The sequence below is a fragment of the Euprymna scolopes genome, chromosome 15 (genome assembly GCF_053919585.1).
Source record: "Euprymna scolopes isolate OS-2025 chromosome 15, ASM5391958v1, whole genome shotgun sequence".
In the NCBI taxonomy this organism is placed as follows: Eukaryota; Metazoa; Mollusca; class Cephalopoda; order Sepiida; family Sepiolidae; genus Euprymna; species Euprymna scolopes.
This window is the reverse complement of record NC_136496.1, coordinates 101,478,166-101,496,312: the sequence shown is the minus strand read 5'-3', so window position 1 is coordinate 101,496,312 and position 18,147 is coordinate 101,478,166. Positions and strand designations below refer to the sequence as shown.

The window sequence follows — 18,147 nt, the reverse complement described above, 5'->3', positions numbered from 1 at the left end:
TCTCCTGCTATGTGACTTCTATTTAATTAATTTTTGATTATGATTTTCCATGTCTAACTGACTTTAGCAAATAGGGTGAATACCGTTATATCTATTTGCTAATATTTTCTCCTCTGAAGAGATTATAGGCATCGAAACCTTATAGGATAAGGAGATAAAATTTCTAAAGAATTCTTTGTCTTACTTGGAATAATAAAAAATCCTTGATTTGAATAAAGGTTTTTTAATTTCATTGAATCACTATAATTTGATATATATATATATATATATATATATATATATATATATATATATATATATATATATATATATATATATATTTCATTGAATCACTATAATTTGCTATATATATATATATATATATATATATATATATATATATATATATATATATACACGATTTATCTTTTATTTATTTTATTTTTTTATCATTCTGAGAAAGGTTCTCTGTTAATTTTTCTTGTTGTTGTTTTACATTTATATTTTTTATTAAGGCCTTTTTGCAGATGACATAAAAAACAACAGTGGGGTTATAAATAGAAGAAACGTTTAAGAATATAAGGGGGGGGCAAAAGAGAAATGAAAGCACCACAAATGTAAAGCAAACGAAAAAGAAATAATGATCGCTTCCTATTTTATTAATGTATTTTGGGACTTGATATCAAAGGCATATATCTTTATTTGTCCATCTTCATCAATACTGACTTCATTTCTCACACATTTCTTCAGTATTTTTTTTTAATTTAATTTAATAAAAACCTTACGGGCATATGTTTTCAACAATGTTTTGTTGTTTTTTATCCAAAAAATAAGACAAGACAAAGTGTATGCAACTCCTACTGGTGTAGAATGTGTGCTAACATAACATCTTCCCCTTTTATTACACAATCTTTGTTGTTCAGCGTTCATGCTATACTAGCGGTACCTGTGAAAATTCCACAGGGGACTCATTCATATGTAATATATTGATGTTGGCATTCTGTAGATGTTCAACATAAATGGAGACGCTCTGATATTATTGTAGCTCTTTTGTTAAAACTGCAAAAGTATTTATCTAAGCTAGCAGAGACGCTTGGCATAGCCAGGTTGTAAAGTATGCTTAATATGATATTTTAATTCTTGCAGATTTCCTATATCTATATCTATACTCCTATAAATTCGCTTTTCTTTTGTGTGTATTGATATTCATATTAAAACCCCTCTTTTCGATTGATTTAAAAAGAAAATACAATTTTCTTATATATGGGTTTCACTAGCAAAAGATCTAGCTAATTTGCATATTCTTTTAAACATTCATTTTAATTAATTCCCTATAAGTTTTTTCAGTTTTCTTATGGGATGACCATCTTTAGTTAACTATTACGTGTAATTATATTCATGCATACATAACATAATTTATACTTGTATAATATTTGCGTAAAAAGTTTATAGTAAACACAAAATTGTTTCCATATATATTTATGTATACGTATATATTTTTGTTTAATCTATCTATCTATCTATCTATCTATATATATATATATATATATATATATATATATATATATATATATAAAAGTGAACGAGTGTGTGTGTACATTTCCCTACACAATAACTTTGTCAATTTTTAGTTTACAAACTCGAAATTTGATATACAGGGTACTGAGATTTGGGAAAATCTGTGTAATTTAGCTATTAAGGGGTCAAAGTTCAACGATTTGACCTTTGAGAACTCTACCAAACTCCTCCGTCAATTTTGGGTCTAAACACTTGAAATTTTAGATATAGTTTCCTTGGAAATGGATCTAACTTAATAACTTGATTTGAGCCCCAAACAATAAATTTTAAGGGGTCATAATAGGGGTCAAAGTTTTAGAAAATTTGAACTCTGCGGTTTCTACAAAATTACTCAGACACACTTTCTGGTCCAAACATTTGAAATTTTACATAAAGGGTATTCAGAGATAGGGCAAGCTTTTTAATCGGTTTGGGTCGAAAATTTTTAGTTACCAATATATAAATGTATGTATGTATGCATGTATGTTTGCATGTGTGCCTAAAACTTTCGACACAAGCGACGGATTTTTACAAGATCAGTATCGTTTTGAAGTTCGACCTTTCAGACGACAAATATCGACAAATTAGCTAAAAACATTAATATCTTCACCTTCAACTGCGCACTTTTCTACGGGGGGGGGGTCGCTTTTTTCGCCGATATTTATATATTATAAAGTTGCGATTTCAAAAATAAAATATATATCCACATGACTTGGTAAAAGTATTTATTACAAGAAATGGAAGTCCACAAGAATTAAATGAAAGTCACTCTGATGTAAGTGTGACACACAAAATAAATAACACACACGCTAATATACATATTTCAAAAGTCTTGGGAACATAACGATTTTTAATAACTCATAATGTTCCCAAGACTTTTGAAACACCCTGTAATATATACATAATCTCTTCCTTTTATTTTTTAACTTATTAGTTTTTTGTTGTTTTTTTTTAGCTCTAGTTTCATAGGTGATGGACTTGGTTGTTGTATAAGTGAGGATTGGACGTGCTGATAATCGTCTTCATGGGACTCCGATTCATGAGCCTTAATAATTTTGTTGGTTTGTTTGAGTGCCCCCATGTCATTGCTTGCATCGGATTATTGTCCCTTCATTTTTGGTTCATTTTAGGACATGCTATTCCAACAACGGTGAATTGTGTTATTTTTATATGTAAAATTTTGTTAATTTCTTATCATATACTTTTCAATAATGTCCTTTTCTTTTATTTTCTTTTCATTTTATTTCAATAAATTGCTTCACGATAGAAATACTGAAGAACAATAAAAGTGAAAGAACTGATTTGCCTTGTCACCGCTTCCAGTAACACTACGTCGGAAATTAGGAAGTACGTTAGTTGACTATAACCTAATTTTCTTTATTTTTAGTGTTTTTTTAAATTTTTTTCATGAGGAGGGGAGTATGGATTTGCACTAAAGATTTTTTAGAAAGAATTAGATAGCAACTATTTAAAAAAAAAAAAAAGGCCATGATATCCGCCATTATATTTTTACATTTTCATTATTTCTTGCAGGTAAACAAAAAAAACCATCTCCAGAAAGATCAGAATTCCAAGACAAAACCATCACAGCAAATGGGCAAAAACCAATTAGTACTTCTCCGAAGCGACCTCCAACGGTTTACATTCGATCTGGGGAAACAGTAGATGCCGAGGCATACAACGGAATTGTCACATATCAAATCATGAAGACTCAACAAGAGGGGGTCCATCAATTGACCCCAATTTCTCATCAAAATACAATACCAAATCACTCAAATGGGCAGAATGCTTTCAACAATGATGGCTTTGAATCTGACAATGCATTTCTGTTTCCAGACACGATTAGTCAATCACCATCTACAAGTTACGAAGAGGTTGCTAGCCCGAGGATATTGGAACAGGCCAAAGCGCTTCCTCCAAGACCGGCAGAAATTCTAAACAATCATAAAACTGACAATCCTATTTTGTATTCAAATGGTGACATCAGAAAAAGTACTTTTTCAAGAGATGAAGCATTTATTATTTAAATGCCATTTTTGTAAGCATCGATGGATGAAGGAATTACAGACATCCAACTAGAACATTTTTTATTCATTTTTTTTTAATGACATATTTTAACAATTTTTAAATTTTTTTTTTAATCCTTTGATTTGGAGGTTTCATAATTTGTGGATTCATTCTTTTTTGCTGACTGTTATGAGAAATTGGGGTCAATCTTCATAGTTGTTGCTGTTTCACCACCTTTCGGCTAACTCATCCTCTGGTCTTCTTCAGGTGATTAACCTGAAGAAGACCAGAGATAGGGATGCTGAATCTTGTAACTGTATCCCCAGCAATTACTGCCTTCCATAGTTGTTGTCTCACCACGTTTTGGCTAAATAATCCTCTGGCCTACTTGGATAGGATTGAAACTGCTATCTTCAGACAATGTTCATCGTGGCGCAACGGATGGAGGTGTTGTGTCTTTATGGTTTCAGGTGCAAAAAGAATGAATGCACATATTTTACAACCGTGAAAAAAAAATATAACAATTAATAGTTAGGGTTTAACAAAAGATAGAAGTTAAGTAATCCTAAACAGCCAAGGGCGTGCTGAGGAGGAAAGTAATGTGTTGATATCCTTAGGCGTCCAAATTGGGGTAGCAGCCAATCAGATAACAACTATCCCTCTTTCCAATAATATTAGTTACATTTAGTTACAGACACTTATTTACAGGTGTTTTCCTGTTGCCTTTGGCCATCGTGCATAACACGTCTATCTCTGTCCTCCTCTGACATGATCCTCTCGCAGACCACGTATCTTGAACACCTTTTAATTCTCTTTCAAATACTGCTCTCTCGAATCTCTTTTGAATACTACTCCCTTCTTTGATGTGATTATTTCTGGGTCTGCGCACATGTTCTTTTTATATTCTTTTTTTTGGGACTTATGCACTTATGTTACCGTGCTGAAATAATAACGTTATTATTTAGAAAGCCAGTCTTAACATGGGAAGGGTGTTTTGTAACTATTCTGTTTCACCTAACAATTTAATAAAAAGAATATATCGTAAAACAGAAATTGAATTTAACTTGAAAATACTAATTTTAAAAAATAGCATGGTAAAATATGTGCATAAGCACTTTTTTCTCCTTCCTTGCCGTGACGTCATTTCGCACACGGCTCGGTCATTTGCATACAGCTGCCATATATGCGTCTGTACATTGTTACACTTCCACTATTCCTATATTCCAACTGAATTCATTGTGCAATATTATGTTCATATAGGAACATGCTCTTATCTCAAGAACGGCAAATCATAGAAGCATGACACTTTCAGGATTTCTATTGTAACGCACACACACACACACACACACACACAAATTTGAACATATCAATCTCTTACTCAAACAGGTTGCAAAAGAGCCAACAGGGGAAGCATAGTTCATGCCTGTTTTCCAACTGACAATATTTCAGGAAGAGAACATCATTAATTTTATTTTACAGTTGATAACTTCTAACATAATGCTAAATTATTTTCTAGAATAGTGGCATTCTCAAATAAATATATTTCCCTGGCTTACAGACACAAAGGAACCATAATTCTTGACTTGTGTCTATGAATTTCAAGTCTTGCTAAAAATTATATTTTTATCTGCTGATTAAAAGGCTTCAAAATCACTTTAGAATGGTGATGTCTACGAGATAAGCATTGTGTAAAACGTTTTTTCATTGTCCTATATATATATATATATATATATATATATATATATATATATATATATATATATATAGTAATTTATAAAATATATATAGCGATTAAGCTACACTGAATATTCGGCGTTTCATCCACTCTAGGACTCCTCAGGCTTATGCGCATAAGCCTGAGGAGTCCTAGAGTGGATAAAACGCCGAATATTCAGTGTAGCTTAATCGCCATATATATTTTATAAATTACTAACTAGCTCTATCTACGTATTGAACACTTTTGAAGTAAATACTTAAAGTTTACGCATAAATCTATACTTTCGTATATTAATTTTATGTTTTTATGTGAGTAAATTAAGTAGTTATATATATATATATATATATATATATATATATATATATATATATATATATATATATATATATATATTAATGCTAAATGTAGAGACATCTAATAAAAAAGAGGACAGTAGATTGCATGATTTAAAGCCTGTTAATCCATTATCTTTATCAAGGGCATTATGGAATAATTGCGTTGATACACTGATTCTCATCAGATCACCAAAGTTAAGCAACGTTGAGCCTGGTTAGTACCAGATGGGTGACCATTTGGGAATTCTAGATACTGTATGTTCTCTCCACTTATTTCAGCATTTGTTTCCAGTTGTCCTGTACACACACTTCACTTGCCACTGGTATTTAACAATGTCGACTCAGGAGAAGTGTGGTTGGAGATTGCGTACCTCTTGCCACAAAAAAAATAATGTGCAGGTATCCCTACGTGGATATCCGTAATCTGTAAAAAAACTGATGTGATCAAGTGCATAGCCAGCAGTGCTTTCCATGTTTTTTGGACTCTGCTCCTCAGAGAAGTCGACCAAAATTTTTTCCCTAATTTAAAGCGCCAGTAGGGCAGCCAGAGATAGGCAGGCATTTGCTTTGTCATAAATAATTTGTCTGCTAATGAGGGAGTTATTTACTGCTTGCGAATTGATTTTGCCTGCCATTTCACAATAATGCCTCAAATTTTACGTACTTATAGGGGAATTTTGCAGCATTGGATTTGTTTTGTTTTATTCAAAATATTTACTAATTTATTTTCATTGCAAACTAAACAAAACTTTTTTTATCGCTTCATTTTGTTCATTTTTCATTTGTCTTAGTACATTTATAAGCATTTAATCACAACCAGAATGCTGAAAAATGTACCAAGGCTTAACAAAAAAACTATGAAACATGAAATTTTATAATTAGGACAATCCAAAAATTACATTTATTAATCTGGTTAAGTAATTTGACAAAGTAATTATGCAAAACATTTCATAAATCAATCAAAATATTTGATTTCATGTTATAAAAATATTCAGTGGGCATTAATTGTAACTTTTTAATTGCTCTGATTATATATATAAAAAAAAACACAAAAAACGAAACGAAACTTTACTACAACCAAACGAAATGAACAAAACATATTTTGCAAAGTTTTTACAATGAAAGTTTGGACCCTTAGATCTTCCTGACTACACCCTTGCTGATTATTCTTGCTGAAACCTGTATTTAAAGCGAAATATTCAATGAAATCTTTTTTGTTTTTTTCCTCATTTCTATGTTTGTAACCTTTACATTCTGTGATATTATCATCTTCTACACCTATTGCACACACATATCTTTATAAAGTTATGTACGTTTATATATTTGTATGGACAGGATTTACTAGTAAACTAATTAAGTGATCATAGCAAATTTTATTAAACAGCTGCTAGGTGTGAGAGGTTCAAATAGTGGTTATATTTAATCTAGTTTCACACAAAAAGGGTAAAAAAGGATGAAAACTCTTGAGAAAAATTCAGATGACGCCATTCTTTTTTTAATGTTAACGATATGTAATAGACATCAATTAATAAATATTCCCCAATTTTCAGGGGTTTTTTTTTTAGTATTTTATAAATTTTTAAGGGGACATAATAGGGCCGTAATCTTCCATTTGAAAATTAAAATATTTCAGATTTGCATTGAATTCGATCCAGGTTCATTAGACACCAATTAAGTTAGATTTTCTGAATTTCAATTTCTTTTTAAGAACCCTTGGACTTAAATGTAGGACATTTTCTAGAATCGAAAAGGATTCTAGTTGTAAAGTTTAGAAGCATGGTATCTTGATATTCTTCTGTTAGAGGAATTAATTTCACCCATGCTGATACAAGTATTAAGTGTGTGTGTGTGTGTGTGTGTGTGTGTATATATATATATATATATATATATATATATTCTATCTCAATAAATATCAATACATTTATATCTCACTAAATAACAATATATTTATATTTTTTACAAAAAATTTTTTTATATATTAAAATTGTGTAATGGTCATATACCAATAAAATCCAAATCAATATTAATTGACTTAATTATTTAAGCTTCATGATTATCGGTTTTTATAATCGAGCATGTGTATAATATTTTTGCAAAAATCAAGACAACAAAATATAAACTAGAACATCATATGGTGTATTTCCTTATGTGTTATAATTGTTTCATAACCATTCGAACAAATTTAAGTGAGATGAGTTCAAACTACTTATTCCCTTAAAATAGCGATTATGAATATATTCACATATATATGACAAATGTATTTTGGTGTCTGAAGAGCAGCTATTTTTGGAATATTTTTAAATCATATAAGGTTTAAATTTGTCTAAATATTTACAAAACGATTATTAATACACCATATGATGTTCATACTTTGTATTTTGTTATTTTAGTTTTTACAAAAATATTATATACTAGCATGGGTACCTAGCGTTGCCTGGGTTGACATGAAGTTCCGTTTGGAACACACCTGCTATGCTAATCATTTTCATAGCAGCGAATGCCCGTGCAATCACACACAAAAAAAAAAAATAGCCAAGTAGAAAGAACCCCTAAAAAAATGAAGCTCTACCAAAAATTAATTCCAAAAACAAATTAAATTTTTCGTCATTTTATTTTTCTAATGTAACTCTCCCACCCCTCCAAAATAAAAAATTGAATTTTTCATATTTTGGGGTTCATTTTGTTTATAAAATTGTTAGGTGAAAGTACAGAATGGTGTCATAAAAATTAATTAAATTTATCATTATTTTATGTTTCAAATGTAATTCCCGCTCCACCACAAAAAACTGTATTTTTCATGTTTTGCCCCCCCCCCCGCTCGATCGCCAAACAGAGATGACATGTCTCATTGAACGCTTTGTGGCCAAAAAGTGGGTGCTCATTTTACGTTAAATTTATATAGAAAAATTATTCCCCACTTTAAAATGTTAATTTTCTTCTTCTTTCATATTATTTATAAAGGCTGTTTAAACGTATTAGGGCCCAAAAAAGTAGGTCCTAATTTTTTTAGGGGGTAAACGATGCTAGGTCATGTCGTAAAAATTTACCTTTTCTTTTAACTAGAAATTTAAGTTTGTAATCGATGAGATTAACGTGAAAAAAGAAAGAAAAGTGTAAATTGTAGAATTCAGAGGGGGGCAGTAGATCTTTATTTTTTATTTTTGTATTAAACGACGCTGGGTCAGTGGGTCTGGGTCAGTGGGTCACATCGTAAAAATTTACCGATTTCTGTATAGCTGTTTAAAAAATAATAACAACAAAACAAATGAAATGTTCGGAAAATTCTAAGGGGCAAATAACTCTAAAAGTTTTTTTGCTTAAATTCGATGTTGGAATAATAATTCCAACTAATAATTCCAAATAAATTAAATACGTTATCAATATAAGTATTGTTTAAAACTTATTAAATAACAATTTTAAATAGAACACTTAAAACAATTCTCTCGCTAGAAACATTAATTATGATACTGCTATTTAATAAAAGTGATTTTTCTTAATGTCATATGCAAATTACGTGATCTCTTGTCTCTTGTCTGCAAGAATGAAAGTAAGAACAAACAGAGAGTAATAGGAATGTGTGTGGATAAGTATTGATTTTTAGAGCATGATTTAAAATATTAAAAATATTAAAAATATTAGTTATGCCATAAATTTCGTAATCAGCAAAGTCATAATATGAGAGCTCTGCTTGAAACCTTTCTGCTTATTTTCATCGTCAGTATTTAATATATCCTCTCGGGATTCCTACGATCTGATTTATTAATTAATAAATTCTGTCTTTTGTAATCTCTTTAGAATATTGCAATTGTTTTCATTAACTTATACCTTTATATATATATATATATATATATACACACAGAAACTGAGACATGTGCATGCAAGTATTATGTTTTTTCTAAACAGTTCATTTCTTGTAAGTAAAAAAAAAAAGTAAATACTCGGGCTGAGATCGAAACCACAGTGAGTAAAGTACGATGACCATTAAATCAGCTAGACACGATCTTTAAAAAGTGTTTTTGCAAACCTAATTATTTTTAACATAATGAGTTTGGCATGTGAACCATTCACGCATGCGCATTCATCTGTTAGCAAACAAATAAAAACCCTCATAACCTTAAAATCAACACACACACACACACACACACACATATATATATATATATATATATATATATATATATATATATATATATATATATATTCTTTACAGACATAACAGAGAGAGAGAGAGAGAGACAGAGAGAGGGAGAGAGAAAGAGAGAGTTATATCTGTAAAGAATATTAAAGTTTAAAAGGAAAAACTCAATGCTCAACAATTTAAAAGAAAAAACAACACACTTAGTTCGATCTCATTAAAAAAAAACGTGATCCTGTTGCTCTAATAGTAAATAAATGGAGCTGCTCTCCATTCCTGATAATAAATGGAAAACCCTGTCCCTTGAATTCTTTTGTTTCCTGTAGTCCTCAATTTCTTTAAATTACTCTTTTCTCAAGATGTAAAAAAAACAAAAACAAAAAAACATTATTTTCTAAAGTGTGCATAACATATACTAACAAATACAAAGATACAAAAATTACCAGAAAAGGAAATTGTTCAACTAAACTTTGTATATAACAACATATATTTTTGTGTAAATGTATATTTTTTGTATATATATATATATATATATATATATATATATATATATATATATATATATATATATATATATTATATATATATATATATATATATATATATATATATAATACTGTTTGTGAAAATAAAATAATTAATTTTGATATTAAATTAATAGCATTATGTTTCAATTGTTTTTTAAAACAATTCATACAAAAAAGCATATGAGTCATGATATATATGTGTCTATGTTTATGGAGAAAAGCTTTAAGCACAGTTTTGGCAAATTTCAGGACGCATCAGGGTTTTAAAGGGTGAATTTGTTCCATGCTTCAACAATTCTGAACATGAAAAAATATTTCAGAAAGTCATGGAAACAGTGTTGTTTTTATTTTCCTAGGGGCGTTCCAAAAGTAATGGGGATTGCAAATTGCATTGTTATGATGGCTGAATGCATGCATTCTTGGCATGAAAGTTTCATCCCCTTGTTGCAGATATTGACGGTGTGAGTTTCTAAGAAAGCAAGCTCTGTCATGGACGTGCCTCAGAAGCAGAGATGCATCATTGAATTTCAGGCAAAAGTGCATTGAGAATGGTGGTGACTATGTAGAAAAATAAATTCTGGAGCACAAAAGGTTACTCGTTTTAATGGTACCACTTCTGTCTTCGTAGCTCTACAACTTTTTGAGTTTAAAAAATTGGAGATTTATCTTTGGGAGGGGAGCATCAGGCATAGTTTTGGTAAAGTTCAGGACGCATCAAGGTTTTAAAGGGTGAAGTGTTCTAGCTGCAAACAACTAATGTGTTTCCATTCTAATTGAGGTGGGTGAATCTCTGCCGCATTTGAGGGTCATTGATTAGACGCAGAAACATATTTGCTATTTAATTGCCCCCTCATCCTATCTCCTATTTTGCAACACCTCTCTCGCAGATGTGATGTTGCTAGTCTCAGTCTTTTCTATAAATACTATTATGGCATGTGTTTTTTCCGAATTGTTTGATCTATTCCCTTCCTCTTTTGTTCCAGCTTGTTTGATCTGTTAGTCTAGTAATTTCCATCGATTCATCGTCTTGATACCTCATTGTAATACAAGTTCCTATTCCATTAGCTTCTTTCCAAGAACTGCAGGTTTATGGAACTCTCTTCCTGCTGACTGTTTTCTTCCTATTTTAACCTGGGTCTTTTCAAGACTAAGGTCAATAAGCATCCCTTGTCTTTGTGATAATCATCTTTCGTTCTTGTTAATTCCTTACATTAAGTGGTTTCACACCATGCCTGGAGCAATTTCCATTATAAAATCGAGACATGATAGTCAACACTCTCTTGACTAGACACCTTGCAAGGCTATCTTCAATTGAACATACACTTTTCCAAGAAACTTCTTTAAGCAATCAAACTTTATTATTACTAGGGCTGTGACAACAGCATATTCTTTTCACTGTTTTGACTCTTGAGTATATATCCGTTAATATCTTATATGTTTTTATATAGACTGATGTGGTTCTCGGTTGATTAAGTGTGTCTGTGTCGGATATATACCAGAAAGTCAAAATAATGAAAAGAATATTCTGTTGTCACAGCCCTAATTATTACTATTCCTTTCGTCACTCTTTTTGCTTCTGACAAACTACACCGAACAGTGCAGGTAATTTAACGAAATACATACAATTTGTAATTTATAGAATGGCCTTGTTTTTCTTTCTTTGTCAATTTTTCTCCATCAGATTATTATGGGGGATAGTTTATGCTAAGATTAGTTCTGATATGTTCAATGTTCATGTATTTTAGACAAATGGATGTAAAAAAATCTGCTTAGAGTTGTTGTTGGCAAGCTGGTTAATAATTCTATGAATGTTTGCCGAGTCAGTTGTTCGATGTTTGAGAATAAATCCAAACTCATGGCAGCAAGGCATTCAAAGTATGGCAGGTGTCTGATAGAGGTTATTCGTTGGTTGCAAATCTTTGAACGGTTTGAAGGTGATCAATGCTTGCAGTAGAAAAGGGATTCCTGTCTGATGATGGGAATTCTAAGTTCAGTTGCATGACATGATGTGTATAAAGTTTTAAATATATGCCTAGAGAATGACAAAAATATTACTGAATGTACATGAGAGGTTTATTTTTGTTTAAATTTATGTGTTTTAAGTGTAGAGACTAGTGTTGGGACGACTACTCAGAATTGGAATCAGGAATCGGAAAAGTCAGAACTTTTGTGGGTATCGGAATCGGAAAAATTTGTGTTTTGTATTTATGCCATTCTTTTAATTATCTTTTTCTGTTTTTCTTTAAAAGAAAATTTTTCATTGCTGGTTAGTGCACCACTGACGTGTACACTGGAAGTATTCTGATTTCCATTCACAAGGATGAATGCAAAATACAACAATTTAAATTTTGCGCATGTGTTAGATGTTGATCTGTATTTGTTTGGATCGATTGCAGCAGTTGTATAAAAGATCTATTTTTTTGTATATGTAGAAATATAAATATATGTATATATATTTTGCATCATCCAGTTGAAATTTAGTCAGCGTATTGATACTGTATAACAGGTACCAATATGTGACAATAATAGCATGTTTGGATAGTGTCAAACCTATGGTGACAATTAATATAAATACAAAAGGCTTTAGAAATCGCCGCGGTCAAGAGAAGATGTACCAAAGTGACCAGGAAACTTATTGAATTGCAGAAAATAGGATCTTATGATTTCTGGAAAATTTATACTACAGGGTGGAACAATAAAAATATCGTTCTAAAGAAAACACCATTACAGCTTTATTTTAAAACTTATATTGAAAAAAAATCAATTCAGGTAACTTGATTATGTAGTACAGCTGACATCTATTCAATGTAGCTGCCTTCAGTCTCAATCATCACCTTGATACAGATCTGGATCTGGGAGCATATGCCTCTTCCACAAGCGCCGGCAGGCGCTCAGCGAATACTTGGCAGATGGCGACAATCAGGCTGGCTTTGATGTTGTGGGAGGTCATGTTGGTGATGTTCTCAACGTCTGACCAAACAAAGTAGTCCAGTGGGTTCATGTCAGAGGAGAAGGGGGCAGTGAGAGAAGGGTACAAAGTCAGTGCAGTCCTTCTGAAGCCAAGCCTGAGTCACTTTGGACTTGTGGTCTGGCTCCGAGTCCTGCTGCCACACCCAGGGTCTGTCAGCAGTCACCTGATTGCACCAGGAGATCACCATATTCTTCAGCACATCCAGGTATAGTCTGGTGTGGACTTTCATGTCGACTTTGAAGATGTGAGGTAACATGATGTGGCCCTCACTTTAAACCACACCAAAGACCATAACCGTGGTCAGAAACTTTGTTTTCATCACTCTGGGCACATCCCTGTTATTCGTGACAATCCAGTGATGCATTTTGAGGGTGCTGGCAATGGTCCTGTTGTTATAACTTGGATCAATAGAGAGCATGAATGAATGGTGCATCTCCGATTTCGCTCGTCAAATATTCTGTCACTTTCAGACATGATAGATGGCTTTTATCGCTCTTGGGATTTGTACACAACTGGCCAACTAATAGATGGTCAGCAACGAATAAAGAAAACCGATTTCCATCTAACGGAAACGGAATCATGCCATCTTTTCTATGGCGACAATTTTATCGTTCCATCCTGTAGTGTGATGACTAAAAGACAATTACCCCACTATCAACAACTATGAGGTTGCTTGGAGTTTGCCTTTCACCTTAGACTCCAAAAACCACTCGCTCCTAAATTTCCCTCACATCTGAAAATGACCTTTTCTTATTTTTGCGATAGACACCTGACTTCATGCCTGTAATACTAATTAAGAAATGCTTAGCTTAGCTAGCTCCTGTCCACTCCAAACTGGTTGAGGGAGAACATAGTTACGTGAGAGATCAGCTATAAAAAATCCTATCATGACTACTATAGCTGAACCAGGTAAGTGTGTATGGGTATTATCAAAAACTATGCTAACAAACATTATTAATTGTCGCATCTTAGAAAAAGGGTGTTAATCCAATATCACAACAATAATGGTCACAGGGGCATAGAAAAGACGTTTCACACTATAAAATAGAAATATTTCTTGTCTTGTTTATCTAAGAAAGTAAACGAATACACTGGTAAATATATTTCCTGACAAACGAGAAATTTGAGGAAGCAACAACCCCAAATGCAGGCATGCGATTTGCCTCCATTTCTTTTTGTGAAATTGGCATTAGATTTTTCCGGATCCAAAGACTCTTTCAGATAACCAGTGCATAGTGACTTTTATAGATATGTACAGTGGTTGGCCAAAGGCGTTTGCAGTTCCTAATAAGAAAGCAGAAACAGTGGTGCATCTATTGATTGACAAGATTTTTCCCAGATTCGAGGCACCACTGCAGCTATTAACAGACAATGGGCCTGAAAACATAAACAAGGTAATGAGAAAAGCATTAAAGGAACTAAATATACATCACATGACCATGTCATTTTATCACCCTTAAAGTAGTGGTAAAGTAGAAAGATTCCATTCAAAAATGCATGATGTCTTAGCATAGAAGTTAGGGAAGAGCAAACAGTCATATGATGCTTACATCAATCAGATGTTAACAGCTGTTAGGTTCTATATGAGCGAAATGACAATGTTTTCACCATATTACTTGCTCTACAACAGAAATGTTATTCTGCCCTTGGATAACATATTAAGACAACATAAAGTATACTATGGTGATAAGCATCACAAAATCGCTGTACAAGAGATGCTTCAGATTTTTACTTCAGTTAAAAATAACATGAGGAACACTCATAAAAAAATGTTAGAAAATTCAGAGGAAAAAATTAAACTGTAGAATTTAAGATTGGTGACTGAGTTTACTACAAAAACCACCAAAGGAGAGGGAAATTAGATGTACACTGGAAGCCGTACTATGCAGTAATAGAGAAAACAAGTCCTGTCTTATATAGATTAAGGGATTAATTAATGGGCTCTATAATGAAGGCTCTTACTGAACATCTCAGGGCAGCGTCTATTGAGGAGTGGGAGATCCCCACTACAGAGAGAATGTTAAGAAAAACTGCATTGGCTGCTCCAAGGGAATCTAACTATTCAGACAGCGAGCCAGTCAAGGAACAGACTGATTTTCCAATGCAGAAGTGTTGAAATCAACGTGAATGAGGAAGATGCTATAGAGGGAAAAGTATGTTTGTGTAGCTTGAGAGCACAAAAAGCTATTAACTTAGGGAAGTCATCCCTTGTTTGCGTCATGTGCAGATCCAATGGAAAGAAGAAGGGTCCAACCAGAAATAAATAGGATTAGCACAGAGAGGCGGGAGTGAAAAAGGATTAGGAGAGAGGTAGTTGTTTAGGAAGGGTAAGGTCTATATTCTGGTTTTAGTCAAGTTATGAATTTCCGTTCTAAAATAAAAAGAAGAATTCACAAATAACATTTAGGAGAGGTAATTGTTTTTCCTTCCTAATAAATTATAACAAAGAAAAAGACACAAAAGAAACACAAACTCCTTTTTAAACAATAGCAATGACAAGTATTTTATTTGTAGCAGGAACTGGCAGGTCAGGCTGCTAAAAAGGAAGAATGAAAATGGAAGTTCTTTTAAGGTCGTTGAAGGTCAGTCAGTATCATGTCATCCCGGCTGGATAGCAGTTGTCTCAAATTGAGATCGTCAATGCTATAACGAGATCTCTGGTGAACAGAGGGACGAAAGAGGATAGATGTTGCTAGGCTGGCAGTCCAGATCTGATTGCTGACATTCCCTTAAGACTTTTAGGGAGCAGATGAATCAATGCGCCCTGTTAGCTGATTGGTCACCCTGTGGCCAGAGAACTCAGAGGGGGGGAGAGCATTGATTCACGAGAGAAAATAGTTCTCTGTGACTGCTACAAACATTTGGAAAAATAGTAGCGTGCTCCCAACATAGTATGTGGAATGGTCAGAAGTGTAGGGGACTAGGATATATAAATACCCCAATCCCGTTACAAAAGAATAATGAAACGAATGGAAGGAAACAAAGACTCAATTGATGGATAAGATAAAAGTCATTTATTTGCTGTTGAAAGAATGAACGTTTTAGTTATAACATGTGTTCATGTCTGCGCATATGTAACCAATGTTCGTTGCACGACTGGTGTTGTAGCAAGAAAAGGAAATGTGTTTTCATCTCAAGTTCGGGTCACTATCGTTTGTTCGCGCGTGGGAATTGAAGTGAGTGTTGTAGTAAAAATGAGAATGATAGTCCAGCATGTAGACAAAGAAGAGGATATGAGAGTTGACATCAGTTAGTAGTCAGCTATGCAAAGGTGTTCTCAGGGACCAGTAGTAGATAGAAAGAGAAAGAGTGGGAATGTGTACATACGGTCTGTTAGCTCGTTGTCCCACATAGTAGTAAAATGGTGTGAGGTATGCGTGTGTGCGCGCCGAAACGACAGCGGCTAGCACGCCGACCAGCCACCTGGGAGGCTAGTCTCGAAAAGGAAGAAGCAGCTTGTCTCTTTGTTTTATACTCGTTTCCGGTGGTCATTTGCGCATGTGTATAATTCCTTAGAAAGCGGAAGTGACGTCGTCCATGTGTGTGAGTACATATGTGTGCGTTAGCGTGTGTGTCTATACACGTGAATGTGAGTGTATGTACGTGAACGTGAATAAATGTACGTGTGTAGACGTGGGCGCGTATGTTTGTGTGCGCGTATGTATATGACATAGCTTGAAATGTGAATGTGTGTTTTTGTGTGAGACTTGAAAAAGGCTCGTACAGAAGTTAAGATTTAAAGAAATTAACTCAAACAGAAGCACGTGTGGGACTAACGAATGTCATTTGCTTGATGCCAATTTAATAATTGCGACGCAGTTACCATCGATGTTTAATGAACATTCATTGAAGTGTCTTTAGAAAAAAAGAAAAGAAAAAACAAACACGCTGCACATGAAAAAAAGTGTTTACAGAAGAATTAAGAAAAAGGGCAATATGCCGTAGTTGTAAGTAGTTGAAAAAAAAAAGAAGGAAAAACGTATTATTAACACACATACAGACAATGGGAGAAAACAAAAAGAAACAGACACAGTCACAACATCAAAGAAAGAAAAGGAAAGGAATACTAAAGTTTACACAACGCAAATGTCAGATTTGACACTACTTTTGTTTCAAAGTAAATAAGCACTTTAAAATAAGTTACAACACACAAATATCTCAGTAGGTAGAAGAGTAACTTATCTTGCATTTGGTAAGATTTCTTTTTTGAATATTTATTTTTTCGCCCTCCCCCTTTTTTGTTTTGTTGCCTGTTGTAAAAAAAAAAGGGTGCTTTGCTTATGCACTTCTGTTACCGCGCTAGTTTTTAAAGATAGTATTTTCAAGTTAAATTTAAGTTTCCGATATCTTTTTTGTTAAATTGTTAAGTGAAAGTAAAGAATAGTAAGAAAACACTCTCCCCCTCTCATGTTAAGAATGGCTTTCTAAATAATAACGTAATTATTTCAGCACGGTAACAAAAGAGCATACGTACAAAAAATACTAGATGATTATTATTATTATTATTGTTGTTATTATTATTATTATTATTTTATTTATTTATTTATTTTTTTATTATTTATTTATTTATTTTTCTTTTTTTAGTTAATTGTTAACCTCGTCTGTATACTTATAATTTGTTGTTATAGAGAGAGTAATCTGCCCTTAGTCCTAGGAAAATAACCAATGAATGCTTCTTGCTTTGATTTTAAAAAAAGAATTTATGCAATATCCGGAAATACATTCCATTTTTAACTTAGGAGAAACTAATATATAATATTAATATATACCCATATCTGTTTTTTGTGTGTTGTTTTTACTCAGATTACACATAGATATTTCTATTTAATGTTTTTTTTTCTACTTAAAAATATATCTTTAGTAAATAAAAGGAATAATTATTTTTAATAGACAAAATACGAAATGATGAAACAGAGTTT

The 18,147-nt window shown here is 32.6% G+C and overlaps 1 protein-coding gene across 1 annotated transcript in view; it reads left to right on the top strand.

The window, feature by feature from the left end:
* LOC145294046 (uncharacterized) overlaps positions 1 to 3,617 on the top strand; it is a 111,286-nt gene extending 107,669 nt beyond the window's left edge. Inside the window, exon 8 of the mRNA XM_080141035.1 lies at positions 3,070 to 3,617. Coding sequence (XP_079997161.1) covers positions 3,070 to 3,563 — 494 coding nt within the window. The 3' untranslated portion in view covers positions 3,564 to 3,617. The remainder of the gene's footprint in view (positions 1 to 3,069) is intronic.
* The last annotated feature ends 14,530 nt before the right edge of the window (positions 3,618 to 18,147 follow it).